The sequence below is a fragment of the Rhinopithecus roxellana genome, chromosome 22 (genome assembly GCF_007565055.1).
Source record: "Rhinopithecus roxellana isolate Shanxi Qingling chromosome 22, ASM756505v1, whole genome shotgun sequence".
Taxonomy (NCBI): Eukaryota; Metazoa; Chordata; class Mammalia; order Primates; family Cercopithecidae; genus Rhinopithecus; species Rhinopithecus roxellana.
The window spans coordinates 12,385,352-12,406,034 of NC_044570.1; the positions used below are offsets into that span (position 1 = coordinate 12,385,352).

The window sequence follows — 20,683 nt, forward strand, 5'->3', positions numbered from 1 at the left end:
CTCTAGTTCTTTTAATTGTGATGTTAGAGTGTCAATTTTAGATCTTTCCTGCTTTCTCTTGTGGGCATTTAGTGCTATAAATTTCCCTCTACACACTGCTTTAAATGTGTCCCAGAGATTCTGGTATGTTGTATCTTTGTTCTCATTGGTTTCAAAGAACATCTTTATTTCCGCTTTCATTTCGTTATGTACCCAGTAGTCATTCAGGAGCAGGTTGTTCAGTTTCCATGTAGTTGAGCGGTTTTGATTGAGTTTCTTAGTCCTGAGTTCTAGTTTGATTGCACTGTGATCTGAGAGACAGTTTGTTATAATTTCTGTTCTTTTACATTTGCTGAGGAGTGCTTTACTTCCAATTGTGTGGTCAATTTTGGAATAAGTGCGATGTGGTGCTGAGAAGAATGTATATTCTGTTGATTTGGGGTGGAGAGTTCTATAGATGTCTATTAGGTTCGCTTGGTGCAGAGATGAGTTCAATTCCTGGATATCCTTGTTAACTTTCTGTCTCGTTGATCTGTCTAATGTTGACAGTGGAGTGTTGAAGTCTCCCATTATTATTGTATGGGAGTCTAAGTCTCTTTGTATGTCCCTAAGGACTTGCTTTATGAATCTGGGTGCTCCTGTATTGGGTGCATATATATTTAGGAGAGTTAGCTCTTCCTGTTGAATTGATCCCTTTACCATTATGTAATGGCCTTCTTTGTCTCTTTTGATCTTTGATGGTTTAAAGTCTGTTTTATCAGAGACAAGGATTGCAACCCCTGCTTTTTTGTGTTCTCCATTTGCTTGGTAGATCTTCCTCCATCCCTTTATTTGAGCCTATGTATGTCTCTGCATGTGAGATGGGTCTCCTGAATACAGCAGACTGATGGGTCTTGACTCTTTATCCAGTTTGCCAGTCTGTGTCTTTTAATTGGAGCATTTAGTCCATTAACATTTAAGGTTAATATTGTTATGTGTGAACTTGATCCTGCCATTAGATATTAACTGGGTATTTTGCTCGTTAGTTGATGCAGTTTCTTCCTAGCCTCGATGGTCTTTACATTTTGGCATGTTTTTGCGATGGCTGGTACCGGTTGTTCCTTTCCATGTTTAGGGCTTCCTTCAGGGTCTCTTGTAAGGCAGGCCTGGTGGTGACAAAATCTCTAAGCATTTGCTTATCTGTAAAGGATTTTATTTCTCCTTCACTTATGAAACTTAGTGTGGCTGGATATGAAATTCTGGGTTTAAAATTCTTTTCTTTAAGAACATTGAATATTGGCCCCCACTCTCTTCTGGCTTGTAGAGTTTCTGCCGAGAGATCTGCTGTTAGTCTGATGGGCTTCCCTTTGTGGGTAACCCGACCTTTCTCTCTGGCTGCCCTTAAGATTTTTTCCTTCATTTCAACTTTGGTGAATCTGGCAATTATGTGTCTTGGAGTTGCTCTTCTGGAGGAGTATCTTTGTGGCGTTCTCTGTATTTCCTGAATTTGAATGTTGGCCTGCCCTACTAGGTTGGGGAAGTTCTCCTGGATGATTTCCTGAAGAGTGTTTTCCAACTTGGTTCCATTTTCCCCCTCACTTTCAGGCACCCCAATCAGGCGTAGATTTGGTCTTTTTACGTAATCCCATACTTCTTTCAGGCTTTGCTCATTTCTTTTTCTTCTTTTTTCTTTTGGTTTCTCTTCTCGCTTCATTTCATTCTTTTGATCTTCAATCGCTGATACTCTTTCTTCCAGTTGATCGAGTCGGTTACTGAAGCTTGTGCATTTGTCACGTATTTCTCGTGTCATGGTTTTCATCTCTGTCATTTCGTTTATGATCTTCTCTGCATTAATTAGTCTAGCTGTCAATTCTTCCACTCTTTTTTCAAGATTTTTAGTTTCTTTGCGCTGGGTACGTAATTCCTCCTTTAGCTCTGATAAGTTTGATGGACTGAAGCCTTCTTCTCTCCTCTCGTCCAAGTCATTCTCTGACCAGCTTTGATCCGTTGCTGGCGATGGGCTGTGCTCCTTTGCAGGGGGAGATGCGCTCTTATTTTTTGAGTTTCCAGCTTTTCTGCCCTGCTTCTTCCCCATCTTTGTGGTTTTATCTGTCTCTGGTCTTTGATGGTGGTGACGTACTGATGGGGTTTTGGTATAGGTGTCCTTCCTGTTTGATAGTTTTCCTTCTGACAGTCAGAAGGACTCTCTGTTGGTCTGTTGGAGATTGCTTGAGGTCCACTCCAGACCCTGTTTGCCTGGGTATCAGCAGCAGAAGTTGCTGAAGATAGAATATTGCTGAACAGCAAGTGTATCTGTCTGATTCTTCCTTTGGAAGTGTCCTCTCAGGGGTGTACTCCACCCTGTGAGGTGTGGGGTGTCAGACTGCCCCTAGTGGGGGATTTCTCCCAGCTAGGCTACTCAGGGGTCAGGGACACACCTGAGCAGGCAGTCTGTCCGTTCTCAGATCTCAACCTCCGCGTTGGGAGATCCATGGCTCTCCCCAAAGCTGTCAGACAGAGTCGTTCGCGTCTGCACCGGCTCCCGCTACTTCCCCTGTTGGTCTTCAGCTGTGCGCTGTCCCCAGAGGTGGAGACTACAGAGACAGGCAGGCTTCCTTGAGCTGCTGTGAGCTCCACCCAGTTCGAGCTTCCCAGCGGCTTTGTTTACCTACTTAAGCCTCAGCAATGGCGGGCGCCCCCTCCCCCAGCCTCGCTGCTGCCTTGCGGATAGATCGCGGCAGACTGCTGTGTTAGCAGTGAGGGAGGCTTCGTGGGCGTTGGACCCTCCCGGCCAGGTGTGGGATATATTCTGGTGTGCCTGTATGCTTACAGCGCAGTATTGGGGTGGGAGTTACCCGATTTTCCAGGTGTTGTGTGTCTCAGCTCTCCTGGCTAGGAAAACGGATTCCCTTCCCCCTTGCACTTCCAGGTGAGGCGATGCCTCGCCCTGCTTCAGCTCTCGCTGGTCAGGCTGCAGCAGCTGACCAGCACCAATTGTCCGGCACTCCCTAGTGAGATGACCCCAGTACCTCAGTTGAAAATGCAGAAATCACCGGTCTTCTGTGTCGCTCGCGCTGGGAGTTGGAGACTGGAGCTGTTCCTATTCGGCCATCTTGCTCCGCCCCTCCCCCCCCCCCCCCGCTTGACTTATTTTACTTAAAATAATGACCTTTAATTTCATCCATGTTGTTGCCAATGACAGCATTTCATTTATTTATATGGCTTAAAATATCCTGTTGTGTATGTATACCACATTTTCTTTGTCCTTTCATTCACTGATGGACATTTAGGCTGATTCCATGTTTGCCTATCGGGATTTGCTTTTTTTCTTTTTTGTTAACCTGCCTAGTCAGATTGCTGGATTATATGGTAGCTCTAATTTTAGTTTTTAAAGAAACCTCCATATTGTCTTCCATATTGGTTGTGCTAATTTACATTCCCAAGAGTTTGTAAAACAACCTTTTATCCAAATCCTTGGCAGAATTTTTTTTTTGTCTTTTTAAATAATATCCATTCTGACTAGAGTAATATGGTACCTGATAGTGGTTTTGATTTATATTTCTCTGATGATTAGTGATGTTGAACATATTTACATATATGATGGCCATTTATATGTCTTCCTTTGAGAACTGTTTATTCAGATCTTTTGCCTACTTTGTATTGTCTTTTTTTTTTTTTTTTTGCTGTTGAGCTGAGTTCCCTATATATTAGTCCCTTCTTGGATATGAACAGTTTGCAGATATATTGTCCCATTTTACAGATTGTCTCTTCACTCCTGTTGATTGTTTGTTTGGGAGAGGTTGTAGTTCAATTTCCTCATTTTGTTTGTGTTATCCATGCTTTTAAAGTCTTAAACATAAAGTCTTAGCCTAGAGTAATGTCCTGAAGCATTTCCCCTGTTTTTGTCTATTACATTTGTATTTTGGGTCTTACATTTAAGTCTTTTATTTGAGTTGATATTGTTGTCTGGTGAGATTTTGGGATCTAGTTTCATTCTTTATATGGACATCCAGTTTCCCCAGCACCATTTAGTAAATAGGGTGTCCTTTCCCCAATGTGTGTTATTGGTGTCTTTGTCAGAAATTAGTGGGCTGGTAGGAAAGAAGCAGGCAAAGAAATTTTTGTGTTATATATATACACAGCAAATATTCTTTTTTTTCTTTTGAGGTAGGATCTTGCTGTGTCTCCCAGGCTGGAGTGGAGTGGCATGATCTTGGCTCACTGCAGCCTCCAGCCTCCTGGGCTCAAGTGATCCTCTCACATCTGAATAGTGGGGACTACAGGCGTGCGACATCATTCCCTACTGTTTTTTGTATTTTTGTAGAGATGGGGATTTCTGCATATTCCCCAGGCTGGTCTTGAATTCCTGGCCACAAGTGATCCACCTGCCTCGGCCTCCCAAAGTGCTGGCATTACAGGCATGACCCACTGTGCTAAGCCCAATAAAAGTTGTCTTAAACACAACTTTCTAATAACTTGAAGTTCAAAAAGCCAAATAAAAACTTTCAAAACTCTAATAAAAAAACTAGTAAATTTATGACTACTAATCAAAATCAAAACAAAAATGAATTACATAAAATTAATAACGGAAACATTATAAGCTTTACTTAAAATATTCTAAAATTATTTTTCAAATTGAAAAATGTCTTTTAAAGTGTAACTTATAATTTAATAAAATATACTTCTATAAGTAAAAATAAAATTTGTTTTAATTTCTCCAAAATTTAAAATGCATTTTATTTATAATAAAATACATTTTATTTATAACAAAACATAATTAAAAACATTGATTATGTCACCAAAACTTTAACTGTCAAGTTTTAAAATACTCATAAAATAACTTCAAGGGTTTCTAGCCTTACAATAAATTAATAATGTAAAACTCTCACTTCCTGACAGCTCCCAAACCTTAAGGCCATAAGTAAAATCTAAAGTTGGCCTTATGTTAGATTTCTAGTCTCAGAAATCAATCTTTAAATACAGAATACATAGTTATGCAGTATAATAAAGTTACATTTCCTAAAAAAGGGTATCATACACTTTTTAAAGTATGTTATACATTATTTTGTAAATTCTTTTAGGTCCTTCCAACCCAACTTTTTTCCATAAAATTGTTAAAATAAAATTTCATTTTTTTCCAAAGCTATTAACTAAAACCAAATAAATATTTTTAAATGAATCTTTTTGCTAATATATGAGCCACACAAAAAGTTTGCCAAAATGTCTAATACCATAATCAAAAACATTCAGACTACAAACCAAAGAAAAAAACATTTTCTACATTATAACTAACTTTTACAAGGTATCAAAACAAAACTGCATATCATAATAAAACTTTTACCTCCTTAATGCCTACTTTTTCACTTGAGAAATAATACTGTAATTACAATTTCAAAATCAATAACTGCTATAAATAACTTGACAAAACCTAACTTAAAAATATCCTTGTAGTGTATCTAGTGGTAAACTCTCACAATATCCTTAACACAACTTTTTGTTCAAAATTATACATGTGGTCACTTTTATAGAGTTAATATTCTCTGCTTTAATTCAACCCAGTGATAAAATATCACTTAGTAATGACGGCATGTTTTATACAGTACTCCTAGTTTATTTAGTTGATTAACATAGATTTACAGTGTCAATTCAAAATTATTATACAAACTAAATTTATTATATTATTGTTAATTATTTTCCCCTTGTTTCTATATAGTGTTAGTTATTTTAATTATACTGTTTAAATTTTATTATTATTGCCTGTCTAATCTGTATAAAGCCTGCCCTCTCAACAAAATAATGTTACTTAACACTTCAAAATAATTACTTATATCTGTAAAATGAATAAACTGAGTGTTAAATTTCAAAATATTTTCGAAAAACATTTTTTTCTGACTTGTTTGTTACTGAAACGTGACTCCAGTCTCTGACATTTATCCACATACCTTTCCCTTAACTTTAAACAAAGACAGCCAAAACAAGTCCCTCTAAATACCAAAACACAGCTATGTCTAATTTTAAGATAGTTGCTCCCAGGTAAAGTAAAGCAGTGTTCTCAGAGAAGGATCTTAGATTAAAAAAATTGTGAAAGTTGATCATATGAATTGGGTCATTCTTGCTACACCCCACTAAAACAGTTGAGAGTCTAGAAGGAAAAAATATTTGGATCACATACTATTTCTCCAAAAATGTAACTCTCTGCTATCCTGGCTTCTGAAACTGCCTGCTGTAATCTGAGTCCAGTTTTATTTAATTGCTAGTAAAACAACCTGCTGAAATTTTTACATTAATTCTTCATTACCATCAGTTACCAGTCAGAACTTGAAGCTCCCTAAAACTACTAAGTGCCAATGAACTTTCTTAAAGAGCAATATGTAACATTTCTTTCTACCTTCTATCTCTTTTTTTAAAATGAAATCTTCAAGTTTCTTTTTGTTCCTCAGACATACTGAAGACTCCATGATCTCAGTGTATGTCTTGCATTGCAATTCTTGCTTCTCAAAGGGTTTTAAATTTAGAGATCACTATCTTTATTTTATTTTATTTGAATTTGACACAGGCATTGGGTTAAGGGCTTTTGTATTTGCCTACTTCAATGGTCCGAACAGCCAGTCTGTATAGCCTTTTGTTTTTATTTTTTTTTTATTTTTTTTTTTATTTAAATAATTTTCTTTTTTTTTTTTTTTATTATACTTTAAGTTCTAGGGTACATGTGCATAACGTGCAGGTTTGTTACATATGTATACTTATGCCATGTTGGTGTGCTGCACCCATCAACTCGTCAGCACCCATCAATTCATCATTTATATCATGTATAACTCCCCAATGCAATCCCTCCCTCCACCCCCCTCCCCCCTCCCCATGATAGGCCCCAGTGCGTGATGTTCCCCTTCCCGAGTCCAAGTGATCTCATTGTTCAGTTCCCACCTATGAGTGAGAACATGCGGTGTTTGGTTTTCTGTTCTTGTGATAGTTTGCTAAGAATGATGGTTTCCAGCTGCATCCATGTCCCTACAAAGGACGCAAACTCATCCTTTTGATGGCTGCATAGTATTCCATGGTGTATATGTGCCACATTTTCTTAATCCAGTCTGTCACAGATGGACATTTGGGTTGATTCCAAGTCTTTGCTATTGTGAATAGTGCCGCAATAAACATACGTGTGCATGTGTCTTTGTAGTAGAATAATTTATAATCCTTTGGGTATATACCCAGTAGTGGGATGGCTGGGTCATATGGTACATCTAGTTCTAGATCCTTGAGGAATTGCCATACTGTTTTCCATAATGGTTGAACTAGTTTACAATCCCACCAACAGTGTAAAAGTGTTCCTATTTCTCCACATCCTCTCCAACACCTGTTGTTTCCTGACTTCTTAATGATTGCCATTCTAACTGGTGTGAGATGGTATCTCATTGTGGTTTTGATTTGCATTTCTCTGATGGCGAGTGACGATGAGCATTTTTTCATGTGTCTGTTGGCTGTATGAATATCTTCTTTTGAGAAATGTCTGTTCATATCCTTTCCCCACTTTTTGATGGGGTTGTTTGTTTTTTTCTCGTATATTTGTTTGAGTTCTTTGTAGATTCTGGATATTAGCCCTTTGTCAGATGAGTAGGTTGCAAAAATGTTCTCCCATTCTGTAGGTTGCCTGTTCACTCTGATGGTAGTTTCTTTTGCTGTGCAAAAGCTCTTTAGTTTAATGAGATCCCATTTGTCAATTTTTGCTTTTGCTGCCGTTGCTTTTGGTGTTTTAGACATGAAGTCCTTGCCCATGCCTATGTCCTGAATGGTACTACCTAGATTTTCTTCTAGGGTTTTTATGGTATTAGGTCTAACATTTAAGTCTCTAATCCATCTTGAATTAATCTTCGTATAAGGGGTAAGGAAAGGATCCAGTTTCAGCTTTCTACTTATGGCTTGCCAATTTTCCCAGCACCATTTATTAAATAGGGAATCCTTTCCCCATTTCTTGTTTCTCTCAGGTTTGTCAAAGATCAGATGGCTGTAGATGTGCGGTATTATTTCTGAGGACTCTGTTCTGTTCCATTGGTCTATAGCTCTGTTTTGGTACCAGTACCATGCACAAGACAGGGATGCCCTCTCTCACCACTCCTATTCAACATAGTGTTGGAAGTTCTGGCTAGGGCAATCAGGCAAGAGAAAGAAATCAAGGGTATCCAGTTAGGAAAAGAAGAAGTCAAATTGTCCCTGTTTGCAGATGACATGATTGTATATTTAGAAAACCCCATCGTCTCAGCCCAAAATCTCCTTAAGCTGATAAGCAACTTCAGCAAAGTCTCAGGATACAAAATTAATGTGCAAAAATCACAAGCATTCTTATACACCAGTAACAGACAAGCAGAGAGCCAAATCAGGAATGAACTTCCATTCACAATTGCTTCAAAGAGAATAAAATACCTAGGAATCCAGCTTACAAGGGATGTAAAGGACCTCTTCAAGGAGAACTACAAACCACTGCTCAGTGAAATCAAAGAGGACACAAACAAATGTAAGAACATACCATGCTCATGGATAGGAAGAATCAATATCGTGAAAATGGCCATACTGCCCAAGGTTATTTATAGATTCAATGCCATCCCCATCAAGCTACCAATGAGTTTCTTCACAGAATTGGAAAAAACTGCTTTAAAGTTCATATGGAACCAAAAAAGAGCCCGCATTGCCAAGACAATCCTAAGTCAAAAGGACAAAGCTGGAGGCGTCACGCTACCTGACTTCAAACTATACTACAAGGCTACAGTAGCCTTTTGTTTTTAAAGAGGAGGATATGGAGAGTTGGAGAAGATGAAGTCTGACTTACTGAGAGCCAGACAACTGGGTAGCAGAGCCAGGTTTCACAGCATCACCAACCTGCAGAGGCATAGACTACAGTGTCTATATCACAAGCCCTTCACACATGTGTTGGTCTTTTACCAAGGTCTCCATGTACTAGGTGAGCTACAGTGGGTTCTTGGGCATAAGAGTATGTATTTTTTAAAGTGAACACTACCAAGCTAGAACAGCCCCACTACAAAATTCATTGTGCAGTGACATGTTTTCTTCCCTACAGGATTTGGTCTTGTACTGCCTGGAGAACAAGCATTGTGATGTGAATCATCAAGACAACGCAGGTTATTGTTCTCTACATGAAGCTTGTGCACGTGGATGGCTCCATATTGTGCAGCACCTTCTTAGATATGGTGCTGATGTTAACTGCAGTGCCCAGGATGGAACCAGGTTAGTGGTATATTTTGCTCTTAACCTTGTGGCTCAATTTAGGGGACAGACAATATTTTTCAGGGTACGCAGGAATTCCTGGAGAAAAGATGAGTGAGGAGCACATGAATGGTAGAATCATCTAGAACTAAATCAGGCAATTCTGCCAAAGTAAATATAACATTGAAAGTTAATGACATGAGAGGAAAATAGGCAGAAAAGCACCAGTAAAGACTTCCTATGTAGACAATTACATTGGCAGAATTTGTATGTTTTAACTATTTTGAAACTCTAAAGTCTGTTCAAATCTTATAACTTCCAGGGAAATTGCAGTTAATTTTACTATGTTAGCTATCTTAGCAGTTCTTAGCTTCCTTAGGGTGCCTTCCCTCCACACCGGACCAATGGTAGGTAACCCTGTACACATTTCTGAAGCCCCTTGCATAAAGTTGCAGAAGCCAGGGTAAAAAAGCACCCTGTCCACGAAATATTGGAGATCTATGTTCTGATCACTGATTGTTGCTTCTCATCATAGACAGGAGATGCAGACACTGAGACAGGCAAGTATTGTTACCAGCTTCTCTTTTGGATGAAATGACTTCTAGTGGATTTACCATTGTCTTTTTTTCCTGCTTTTTATTCATTTTTCTCTTTTGGCAGCTAGACTTATAAAGACTTAAGACATTCAAAACGATCACAAAATAGAAAGACTTATTCAAAGGGCACAACGTTTAACTTATGCAGGATGCATAAGTCTGGAGATCTGATGTACAGTATGGTAACTACAGTGAATAATAATGTATACTCAAAATTTGCCTATTGGGTACATCTTAAATGTTCTTACCATATGTATGTGAAAAATTAACTTTGTGAAGTGATGGAAATATTAATTAGCTTCATTGTAGTAATCATTTGGCAGTATATAGATACAACCAAAACATCACATTGTACACTTTTTGTATGTCAGTTATAATCCAACAAAGTATTGAAGAAATAAAGCACACTGAACAAAAGCAACCACATGTACAAGGGACCTCAGAAAGTCATGGGCTCAGAAGAGACCTGAGAAACCTATACTTCAAATTGATGCTTGGCACAGAGACACTCTGCAATAGTTTAAAAAAATTATTGTAACTATTTTGAAACTCTAAAGTCTGTTAACCACACTGTAAGACTCAAATGTCAGCTGGGTGCAATGACTGATGTCTGTAATCCTAGTGCTTTGGGAGGCTAAGTTGGGAGGCTAAGTTGGGAAGATCACTTGAGGCTAGTAGTTCATGACAAGCCTGGACAACATAGTGAGATTCTGTCTACACAATAGAAAAGAAGTAGAAATAAAATATTTAAATGTCCCTGATTCAACCAAAAGAGAATCACAAAACATAAAAAGGAAACAGAAGTATGTTTCATTCAAGGAAAAATAAATAGAAATTGCCCCAAAGACCAGTTGGTGGACTTACTAGACCAACACTTTAAAATGACTACATTAAAGGAACTCAAACACACAAAGAAAGATGTGAAAGATGTGAAGTCAATAAAATGATGTATTAGTGATGTGGAAATAGCAATAAAGAGATAACATATAAAAAGGAACTGAAAATATCTTGGAGCAGAAAGTAAAACCGAAATGAAAACTTCACTAGAAGAATTCAAAGGAGACTTGGATTGGCAGAAGAATTAGAAAACTTGAAAAATAGGACAATTGAAACTATTGAGTCTTGGGAAAAGAAATAAAAATGATAGATATGAATAGAGCTTATGGGAACTATGACACATCATCAGGCAGACCAACATATGCATGTATGAGTCCCTGATGAAGAAAACATACAGATAGAGGGAGATAAGTTATTTGAATAAATACTAGCAGAAAAATTTTCAGATTTAATGAAATACATGAATGTAAACATCCAAGAAACTTGATAAACTATAAAGAGATAAATTTTGAGAGCAACAAGAAAGACGGAACTCACTTCCTAAAGGGGTTCTTATCAGAAACTTTGGATGTCAGAGGGCAATGAATAGATATATAGAAATTATCTCTTTCTGTCTATCTTTCTCTCTCTCTCTCTCTCTCTCTCTCTCTCTCTCTCTCTCTCTCTCTCTCTCTATCCATCCATCCATCCATCTGTCTCAATGTACATAGAGATATGGAAATCTATACATGTAAAGATATATATATGTGTCCATAGAGCTATCTATATATAGAAATATCTATTGGTCTATATATAGATCTAGAGAGAGAGAGAGAGAGAAAGAGAGAGAGAGAGAAGAGGTATAAAATTCATATGCTGAAACCCATTCACATATTGTTTCTCTCAGTCTAATTGTATCTGGAGATAGGATATTTAGAAGGTAATTAAAGTTAAATGAGGTCATATTGATGGAGGCTTACACTGATAGGATCATGTCCTTATTTATAAGAAGAGAGAGCTATCTCTTTATGTCATGTGAATATGTAATGAAAAGACATCTGACTGCAAGCTACGAAGATGACCTTCATATGAAACTGAATTGGCCAGAGTCTTTATGTCAATTGGCTAGGACCTATGTCTTGGAAATGTAACCTCCAGAATTTTGAGAAATAATTTTTCTGTTTTGTTAGTCCACCTAGTATTCTGTCATGGCAGCCTGAGCTGACCAAGAGACCATCTGAAGGGTACCTTCAGCATTCTAAGTCAGGCAGACAGGAACCAGTCTCTCAGAGATGCTGTGCAGAAAGCTAGATGTTGAATGTACACACTCTTATTCTCTACCTAGGGAGAAACTGGAAGGAGGAGTTTTCTTCCTGTTGCTCTACATTGTGCTAGATGTGGGAGGATAATCATGGGTAAACTTTATCTGTGTCAGTAAAGCTCTTCTTGATGTTGTGCTTGCTTCAGGTACTTGAAATTAACTGGTTTCTCAAGTTGTTGTTAAGACTTTTTCTCCCTGAGACTGTGAGGCCTCCCTTATTGCCATCTTGCTAATGTCACATTTTTCTACAGTCTTAATGCAATTTCTATTATATTTCAACAGTATATATAGCAGAAATAGAAAACTCTATGATGAAATTCATATAAGAAACTCTGAATAGCTAAGACAAACTGATCAAGAAAAACAAGTATATAGAAATTCAAACCTCATGGGTTTAAGATATTCTTCAAAATAACATACTACTGTCCTAAAGACAGATGTAGACCGAAGGAGCAGAATAGAGAGCCTGGAAATAAATCCTCATGCATGTGGTCAAATGTTGTCTAACAAGTGTGCTAAGACTACATCTTGGGGAAAGGGCAGTCTCTCCAACCACAACTGTGAGGAAAACTAGGTATCTACATGTAGAGGAATGTACTTCTTTACAATATATGCAACAATGAATTCAGAATGATTAGAGACCTAAAAGTAGGATGTAAGACTATAAAACTGACAGAAGAAAAGATCAGTGTCATGCTTCATAACATTTGGTTTGGTATTGATTTCTCGACTATGTTATCAAAAGCACAGGCAATAAAAGCAAAAGTAGATAAATAGGACATCAACTTTAAAACTTTCTGTGCATCAAAATATGCAGTCAGCAGAATGAAAAGTAAGCATATGGAATGAGATAAAACTATTGTTAATTGTATATCTGATAATGGTTAATATCTAAAATATATGAACTCCTGTAAGTCAACATCAAGAAAAACCTAAATACCCCAATTAAAAAAATGAGGAAATGACTTTCATAGATACGTCTTCAAAGAAGAAACACAAATGGTCCACAAGGAACTGAGCATCTTTAATTATCAAGGAGATGCAAATTGTAACCACAATAAAATATCAACTCACACCTGTTAGACTAGATGAAGTGTTTTTTAAAAACACAAACAGAAAATAGCAAATGGTGATAATGTGAAGAAACTGGAACTCTTCTACACTGCTGCTAGTAATGTAGAAGAGTGTAGTCATTATAGAAAACAGAATGGAGGTTCCTCAAAAATTAGTAATAGAACCAGCATATGATCTAGCAGTCTCACTTCTGGGTATGTGTATACTGAAAAGAATTGAAAGCAGGCAGCCAGGAAGTAAAAACCACTCAAATGTTAATCATTAGATGAATGGATAAGCAAAATTTGCTACGTTATCTATAAATGACTTCTATTTACTTATTTAGGATGGAGCTGCCCAGGCCAGAGTACAGTGGCACGTTCTCAGCTCACTGCAACCTCTGCCTCCTGGGTTCAAGCAATTCTGCTGCTGCAGCCTCCTGAGTAGCTGGGACTACAGGCACCCAACAATATGCCTGGCTAATTTTTGTATTTTTAGGAGATACGGAGTTTCACCATGTTGATCGGACTGGTTTCGAACCCCTGACCTCGTGATCTACCTACCTCAGCCTCCCAAAGTACTGGGATTATGGGAGTGAGCCACCACACCCATCCCAAATATTATTTATTTTTAAAAGGAAGGAATTTCTGACATATGCCATAACATGGATGAACCTTGAGGAGGTTCATTTATGCTAGGTGAAATATACATATCATAAAATGACAAATACTTTATTATTCCACTCATGCAACATGCTAAGAGAAGTCAAAATCACAGAGACTGAAAGTAGAATGCTGGTTGCCTGGGTTGGTAGGAGAGGTGAATGGGGTTAACATTTAGTGGGTACAGAGCTTGTTGAAAGTTCTGCAGATAAATGATGGTGATGGTTGCACAATAATGTGAAAGACTTAATGGCCATGAACTGAATACTTAAAAATGGTTAAGATGGTAAATATACATTACATGTATTTTTGCCACAAGTAAAAAAATCAGTGCTTCAAATTTAACAAGAGTTAGGATATAACCTTCGTAAATGTTCAGCCTCATTTTAGTTACTCTTCTTCCACCCTGCTACTTTAAAATGTTATCACTATAACCTCTGCGTTGTTAGAATGATAATACTGAAAAAAGAACCACACATGGGGCTTGGCGTGGTGGCTCATGCCTGTAATCCCAGCACTTTGAGAAGCCAAAGCAGCAGGATCACTTGAGCCCAGGAGTTTGAGCCCAGCTTGGATGACATGGTGAAACCCTGTTTCTACAAGACAGAAAAGAAAGAAAGGAAGAAAGAAAGAGAGAGAGAGAGAGAGAGAGAGAGAGAGGGAGAGAGGGAGGAAAGGAGGGAGGAAGAGAAGAAGGGAACAAGGGAATAAGGGATTAACCAGGAATGGTGGCACACACCTGTAATCTCAGCTACTCAGGAGACATGCGAGAGGATCACCCTAGCCCAGTGAGGTTGAGGCTGTAGTGAGGCAGGATTGCACCATTGCATTCCAGCCTGGCAGACAGAGTTGAGACACTGTCTCAAAATAAACAAACAAAAATCTTGTGGTTACCTTGGTAGGATTGATTCTGATTTTTAAGTTATGGTGTGTATATATATTTATACACATGTATGTGTGTGTGTGTGTGTGATGTGTGTGTGTGTGTTTCCCTGCACCAGATAGGGTTTATTTCAGTGTTAGGGTCACATTAGTTTTCTTGTTATGGTTTTATAATAGTGTTGTTTACAAAAAAAACCTAACTATTTTTTCTCTAATTTTCTTTTTAATTTTTTTTTCTTTCCAAACGTCAGTGACCAAGTCATTCTTGTACTCAAAAACAAGAACACAAATAGCATTTGTTTGAGATAGAGTAGTGAGATTATTATTTTGAACATTTTTTCCTTGAATTGGCATAACTTTCCTTCATGGCCCAACAGAACAAGTTTTCTGCTTCATGAGGCCTTGTGCAGCTTCAAAATCCTTTTTCATACCTCATGTATGATCTCCCAGAGAGTCCAAGCTCAAACTCCTCATTGCCTTCAGCCTTCACTTTCAGGGCCTTTCTTGGCCATTGGATGGCATTTGGAGCCTTATTTCTTCCTATTCCTATGTACGTAGGTTTACATCTTTCTCTCAGTTGGTAAGTAGTGAGGGCATGGAGTGTTGGATTGTTCTTTAATGTTCCCAGGGGCAAAAGCCCCTGAAAATGTCAATAATTAGTGGTGAATAATTAGTGAATAATTAGTGGTGTTGCTTTGTAAGACTCTGGACTCTTTATTGTGACTATATTCAAAACGTATATGTGAGTTTTAAATCCTGAGAGTACAGATGTCCCACAGCTGGTTCAGAAGGACCTGTCATCACCATCCACATCCCCAGACCTGGCCTTCATCCTGCTTTTGACCTTAGTTTATTGGTCAGAAACCAAGATTTGTCAGTTGTGGAATCCTCTGGTGGTGTAAATGTGGTGGCTGCCTGAGGACTGGGTATTAGGGTTTGCTAATAGTTAAAAAAAACAAAACTAAAATGTATTTTGGTTTTTCACACATTGCAAACAGCATTCCATCAGAAGGGCACTGTTGGCAGTGTTCCATCTTCCAGGACACATGGGTGAGAGAACTTTGTATTTTTTCAGATCTCATCCTGATCCTAACCACCCTGGTTCTGAGCCACAAGTTTGATCACAGATCTCTGAAAGGTGATAGGGGAGGCTTTTAGGAGAGTCTAAACTCACCATTTGTCTTTGCACACAGGTTCTTTATATAAACAAATAGGCATATTTTTTAATTTTTTAACAGTTGTTGTATTAGCTTTCATAATGCTAAACTTTTTTTATTTAGTTATCTTTTTATATCCTGCCCCTACTTCCTTCAAAACTTTTAAAATATTTATTCTGTCTTCAGTTTTTCAGGCCTTGGATTGAGATAGATTTTCATTTGAGAGTTAGCCCTGAAATAGTCCCTGCATGGGTCCTGTTAAAAGGATTATGTGTTTATTAACAATAATTTGTCATTTGATGATGGGTCAGTAATTATGTCTCAATTTCATTATCTGTACATGGCAGTGACATTTTTCATCAGTTGAATATTGTGTCTATGAGGCTCACATGGTACACATATATCCAATTTTGCCTATTGTTAAGGAAAAGTCAAGAAATGAGCAAGTGTGCATGAGTTTAATCCCACTGCCCATCTCTTACTAGGCCTCTCCATGGTGCAGTTGAAAATGATTGTTTGGAAATTGTCCGCCTCCTCCTTTCCTATGGTGCTGACCCCACTTTGGCCACCTATGCAGGCAGAACCATTATGAAAATGACCCACAGCAAAGTTATGGAAATGTTTCTAACAGGTAGGTCACATTAAGGAACAGGAATAACAAGTTAAAGATATGTTCTTTATTCATACATTAGATGGGGACCAGGTTATTAAGATTTGAGTTTTACTAGGTACAAATTAAAAATCTTGAGACTTTAAAACAGCAGCAATGTGGCCTTTTTTTTGTATTGCATAATACAGTAGTCTAGTGAAGCTAATTATTTCAGTGATTAGCCATTGATTCTATATTTCCTTTGATCTGTTTCTACCACTAACACTGTAAAAGATTTCCCCCAATTATTTGGATTTCCTACCAAGAATTTTTAAACAAATAAAGGTTTTTACATCTTGATTCTGGATAATGGAAACCTCAAACTTCCCACAGAAGAGGTTATTTAGAATAGTCTGTGTAACTCAGTGAAGAACTTATCATGCAAGCCCCAGGCATTACTAGACAACAATTCCATACACAAGTATGGAAATGGATTACTTCCATACACTAGTATGGAAATGTAACTAATTTTTTTGTGTGTTGATTTAGTATCCTGCAAATTTGCTGGAATTACTAATCTTAACATTTCTTAAAAAGCTGATCTTTTTTTTTTCTCTCTCTCTCTCCAGATTACTTAAATGATCTACAGGGTTGCAGTGACAATAAGCTGAATAGCTCTTGGGAGTTCTATGGCAGCTCTGTCTGTGGTGAGCAATATTATTCTTTTTAATTCAGTGAAAAATAGGAAGAGAACATTTTTCTTCGGTGTGGATGAGGGAAGAGTGGTTGTGCATGCTATGAAACAGACTGTGTTGGAAAGGAATCTATTTTTATATTTTTGTTTAGAGTTCTTCATTTCATGACAGCTGAAATTCCACTATTGCTTACTAATACTTTTGTCTCTTTCGTTTCTCTATTAGAACCAGATAATGAAGGGGGATCCAATGTTTTGGCAAACCCCCCAGGACCAGAGGACCAGGATGGTGACAATGACGCTTGCAGTGATGTGTTTGAATTTGAATTTTCAGATAGCCCCCTCTTACCTTGTTATAACATTCAAGTTTCATCTTTGCAGGGGTGAGCATGGCTGCCCTGTCACTGAAAATTGGCTGAGCTGCTTTTGCAGGTGGCAGCAGGACTTAAAGCGCTTTTTAAGTAGATGAGGGTGGGTGAGTGCTAAATGCCCAAGGGTTTTACATGATGTAGCAAATAGGTTTTTTCTTAGAAGATTGATTATAGTCAGCTAATTAATTGGTTTTATAGTATAGTATAAATTATCCTCAAGAGAACACCACCAATGCAAGTAAGGCTCCAGAACCTGAAGCACAGAAGTTTCTTTTACTAAATTCTTTGGGAAGGAGTCCTAGGAATGCTTCAACAGATCATTTCAAGGGCTTCTTGGGAACATAATGTGTACTGTACAAAACCATTAATCTCCCTTCTCATGTAAAATTAGGAAAATCATCTGTGTCACTCAACATCTTTGCATATTGTCCTATTTAGTAAGATATAGTCTTAACACTATTTGTAAGTCACTGTGGTCTGGTGACCAATATCTTGTCAAGAGACCTTTGTTAACATTTTAACCTTGGTGCTTAGTAAACAACATTATTCTCAGGCTCTAGAGTTACGTGTATCCAATTATAAACAGTGACAGTTTTATTTTAGTTTATTTTGTATTAGTATGCAATAGATTCTTGTATTTGAGGGTTCATATATTTGATATATGCATATGGTATGTAAGGATCAATGAGGGCACTTGGGATACCCATCACTTCAAACATGTATTATGTCTTTGTGTTAGAAACATTAAAACTTTCTCTTCTAGAAATAGACAATACATTATAGTTAACTATAATTTTCTTACTATGCTATCACATACTGGATCTTATTCCTTCTCTATAACTGTATTTTACTAGCCATTTAACCATCTTCTCTTAATTCTCTCTACCACCCACACTGCCTAGCCTCTCGTACCCACCCTTCTACTCCATACCTCCATGAGGTTAACATTTTTTTATTTCCTACCTGTAGGTAGAACTTTCTGTGCCTGGTTTATTTCATTTAACAGAATGACCTCCAAGTCTACCCATGTTGCTGCAAATATCAGGAGTCAAGTTATTTTTGGTGGACTAGCACTCCATTATAATATATTCCATTTTAAAATCCACTTGTCTGCTGATTAACACTTAGGTTGATTCCATATCGTGGCTATTGTAAAGAGTGCTGCAGTAGATATGAGAGCTCAGATATCTTACTGACATGCTGATTTGATTTTTGGGGATATATACCTAACCATGAGATTGCTGAATCACATGTTAATTTTATTTTTAGCTTTTGAGAAATTCACTAACAGCATACACACATTCTCTTTTCTCTGTATTCTCACCAACATAATGTTACTTTTGTCTTTTGATGGTAGGCATCCTAACTGAGAGAAGATGATATTGTGGTTTCAATTTGAAGTTTATTAGAAGTAGAAATAGTAAAGTTGTGTTACAGAGTGTGTGAACAGAATGGACTTGGGGAAGAAAAAAGATCAAAGAAGTGTTTATAGTTATTCTTTTGGGTTGGGGTACAGACTCACTTATCTCAGTAAGCCTAGTGAGACATATTAAGAGTCATTACCCAAATTATGGTGAGAGCTGAGTCAACAGGAGTTTTAATTTTTTTTCATCAGCAGTGAGAGCACTGGAGTAGTTGTTATGATGAATCTCACTGAGGTGTTTCCCTTGCTTCGTATAATTCAGTTTGCTCTTCTACAAATGTCTGATAACCAGATGAATCCAGAGTTACCCTGATTAGAAGTAGGTGCTTACCCTTACATTGAAAGAAGAATGTTGGTCTATGAGTGGGCATGGTGAGAAATGGCAGGGGTGTTGAAGTGAAAGTAAGTGGCTCCTGTTATGCCTATAAGGTAGTTTTTTCAAGATGATAATTAATGGTTGGGGGAACTTTTATTTTTGCCAGAAATTGGAACTACTTTTCTTTTTATTTTGCAGACGACAAAACTGGTTATTGCTTTCAGATGTACTTAAGAAACTGAAAATGTCATCCTGCATATTTCGCTGTAATTTTCCACATTTGAAAATTATCCCAATTGCAGAGGCGGAGTTTTACAGACAGGTTTCAGCAAGTATCTTGTTCTCTTCCTCCAAAGACTTGGAAGCCTTCAATCCAAAAAGCAATGAACTACTAGATTTACTAGAATTTACAAATGAACTTCAGATTCTTCTTGGGTCCTCTCTGGAGTGCTTAAATCCCAGGGATGTGGCCTTGGAGAAGGACCACTGAGGAGAAGTCAAGTCCCACTGTATACTCTGTGTTGTAGTGTTCATCCTTGTTTATGTTTCTCAAAGTACAACTATTTCTTTGGAGAAGGGACATTATTACATTTGACAATATTTCAGCTTTATGTAAGATGAACACTCTAGCTAGAAGACCTAGAAAGATGTTGTTTTATTTTAAACTTTTGTTATGAAATTACTGAAATGTTTCTTTAATTTTAAATGTGTGGAAACTGCTTTGAATAAATTTGTTTACATTTGGAACATCTTTTAAAAGGAAAATAGAATGAGGAAAAAGAGCCTTATGTATTCACTTTTTTCCACACAAAGCTCTGATGACAGAGATCATTAACATTTATAAAAAATGTCATCAAAATTGAGAAAGTGTTTGGGATAATAAATTTAGTAAAAGCATTTGATAATGTAACTTTTTTGTTTTGCTTACTGTATATCTTCTCATGCCAGGTATAGGCTATTGGGTATATTTCAACTTAAAATTACATTGAAACACAACTAATTGTATGAAATTTATAACCTAACTTAAAGGTTATAAATTAGTTTCTATGAACCAAACTCAAATATTTTATGATCTTTTAATGAAGAAACTTTGATTTATTTTTCTCCTCCTCCTTTTCCTTCTTCTTCTCCTTTTTTTTGCTTTTCTTTCTTTCTTTCTTTCTTTCTTTCTTTCTTTCTTTCTTTCTTTCTTTCTTTCTTTCTGTCTTCTGTCTTTCTGTCTTTCTGTCTTTCTGTCTTTCTGTCTTTCTGTCTTTCTTTCTTTCTTTTCTTTCTTCTTTCTTTCTTTCTTTCTTTCTTTCTTTCTTTCTTTCTTTCTTTCTTCTTTCTTTCTTTCTTTCTTTCTTTCTTTCTTCTTTCTTTCTTTCTTTCTTTCTTTCTTTCTTTCTTTCTTTCTTTCTTTCTTTCTTTCTTTCTTTCTTTCTTTCTTTCTTTCTTTCTTTCTTTCTTTCTTTCCTTTTTTTTTTTTTTTTTGAGACAATGTCTCACTGTTATCCAGCCTGGAGTGCAGAGACGCTGTCAGAGCTCACTGCAGCCTCTGCATCCCTGGACTCAGTCGTCCTCTCATAATCAGCCTCTGGAGAAGCTAGGACTATAGGCCTATGTCAACATGCCTTGCTAATTAATTAA

General features: G+C 37.2%; 1 protein-coding gene across 1 annotated transcript in view; it reads left to right on the forward strand.

Moving 5' to 3' along the window:
* The window catches only part of LOC104674201 (BCL-6 corepressor-like), a 55,936-nt gene extending 35,980 nt beyond the window's left edge, over positions 1 to 19,956 (forward strand). Inside the window, exons 7-11 of the mRNA XM_010378462.1 lie at positions 9,029 to 9,195; positions 16,147 to 16,292; positions 16,880 to 16,957; positions 17,171 to 17,327; positions 19,253 to 19,956. Coding sequence (XP_010376764.1) covers positions 9,029 to 9,195; positions 16,147 to 16,292; positions 16,880 to 16,957; positions 17,171 to 17,327; positions 19,253 to 19,544 — 840 coding nt within the window. The 3' untranslated portion in view covers positions 19,545 to 19,956. The remainder of the gene's footprint in view (positions 1 to 9,028; positions 9,196 to 16,146; positions 16,293 to 16,879; positions 16,958 to 17,170; positions 17,328 to 19,252) is intronic.
* The last annotated feature ends 727 nt before the right edge of the window (positions 19,957 to 20,683 follow it).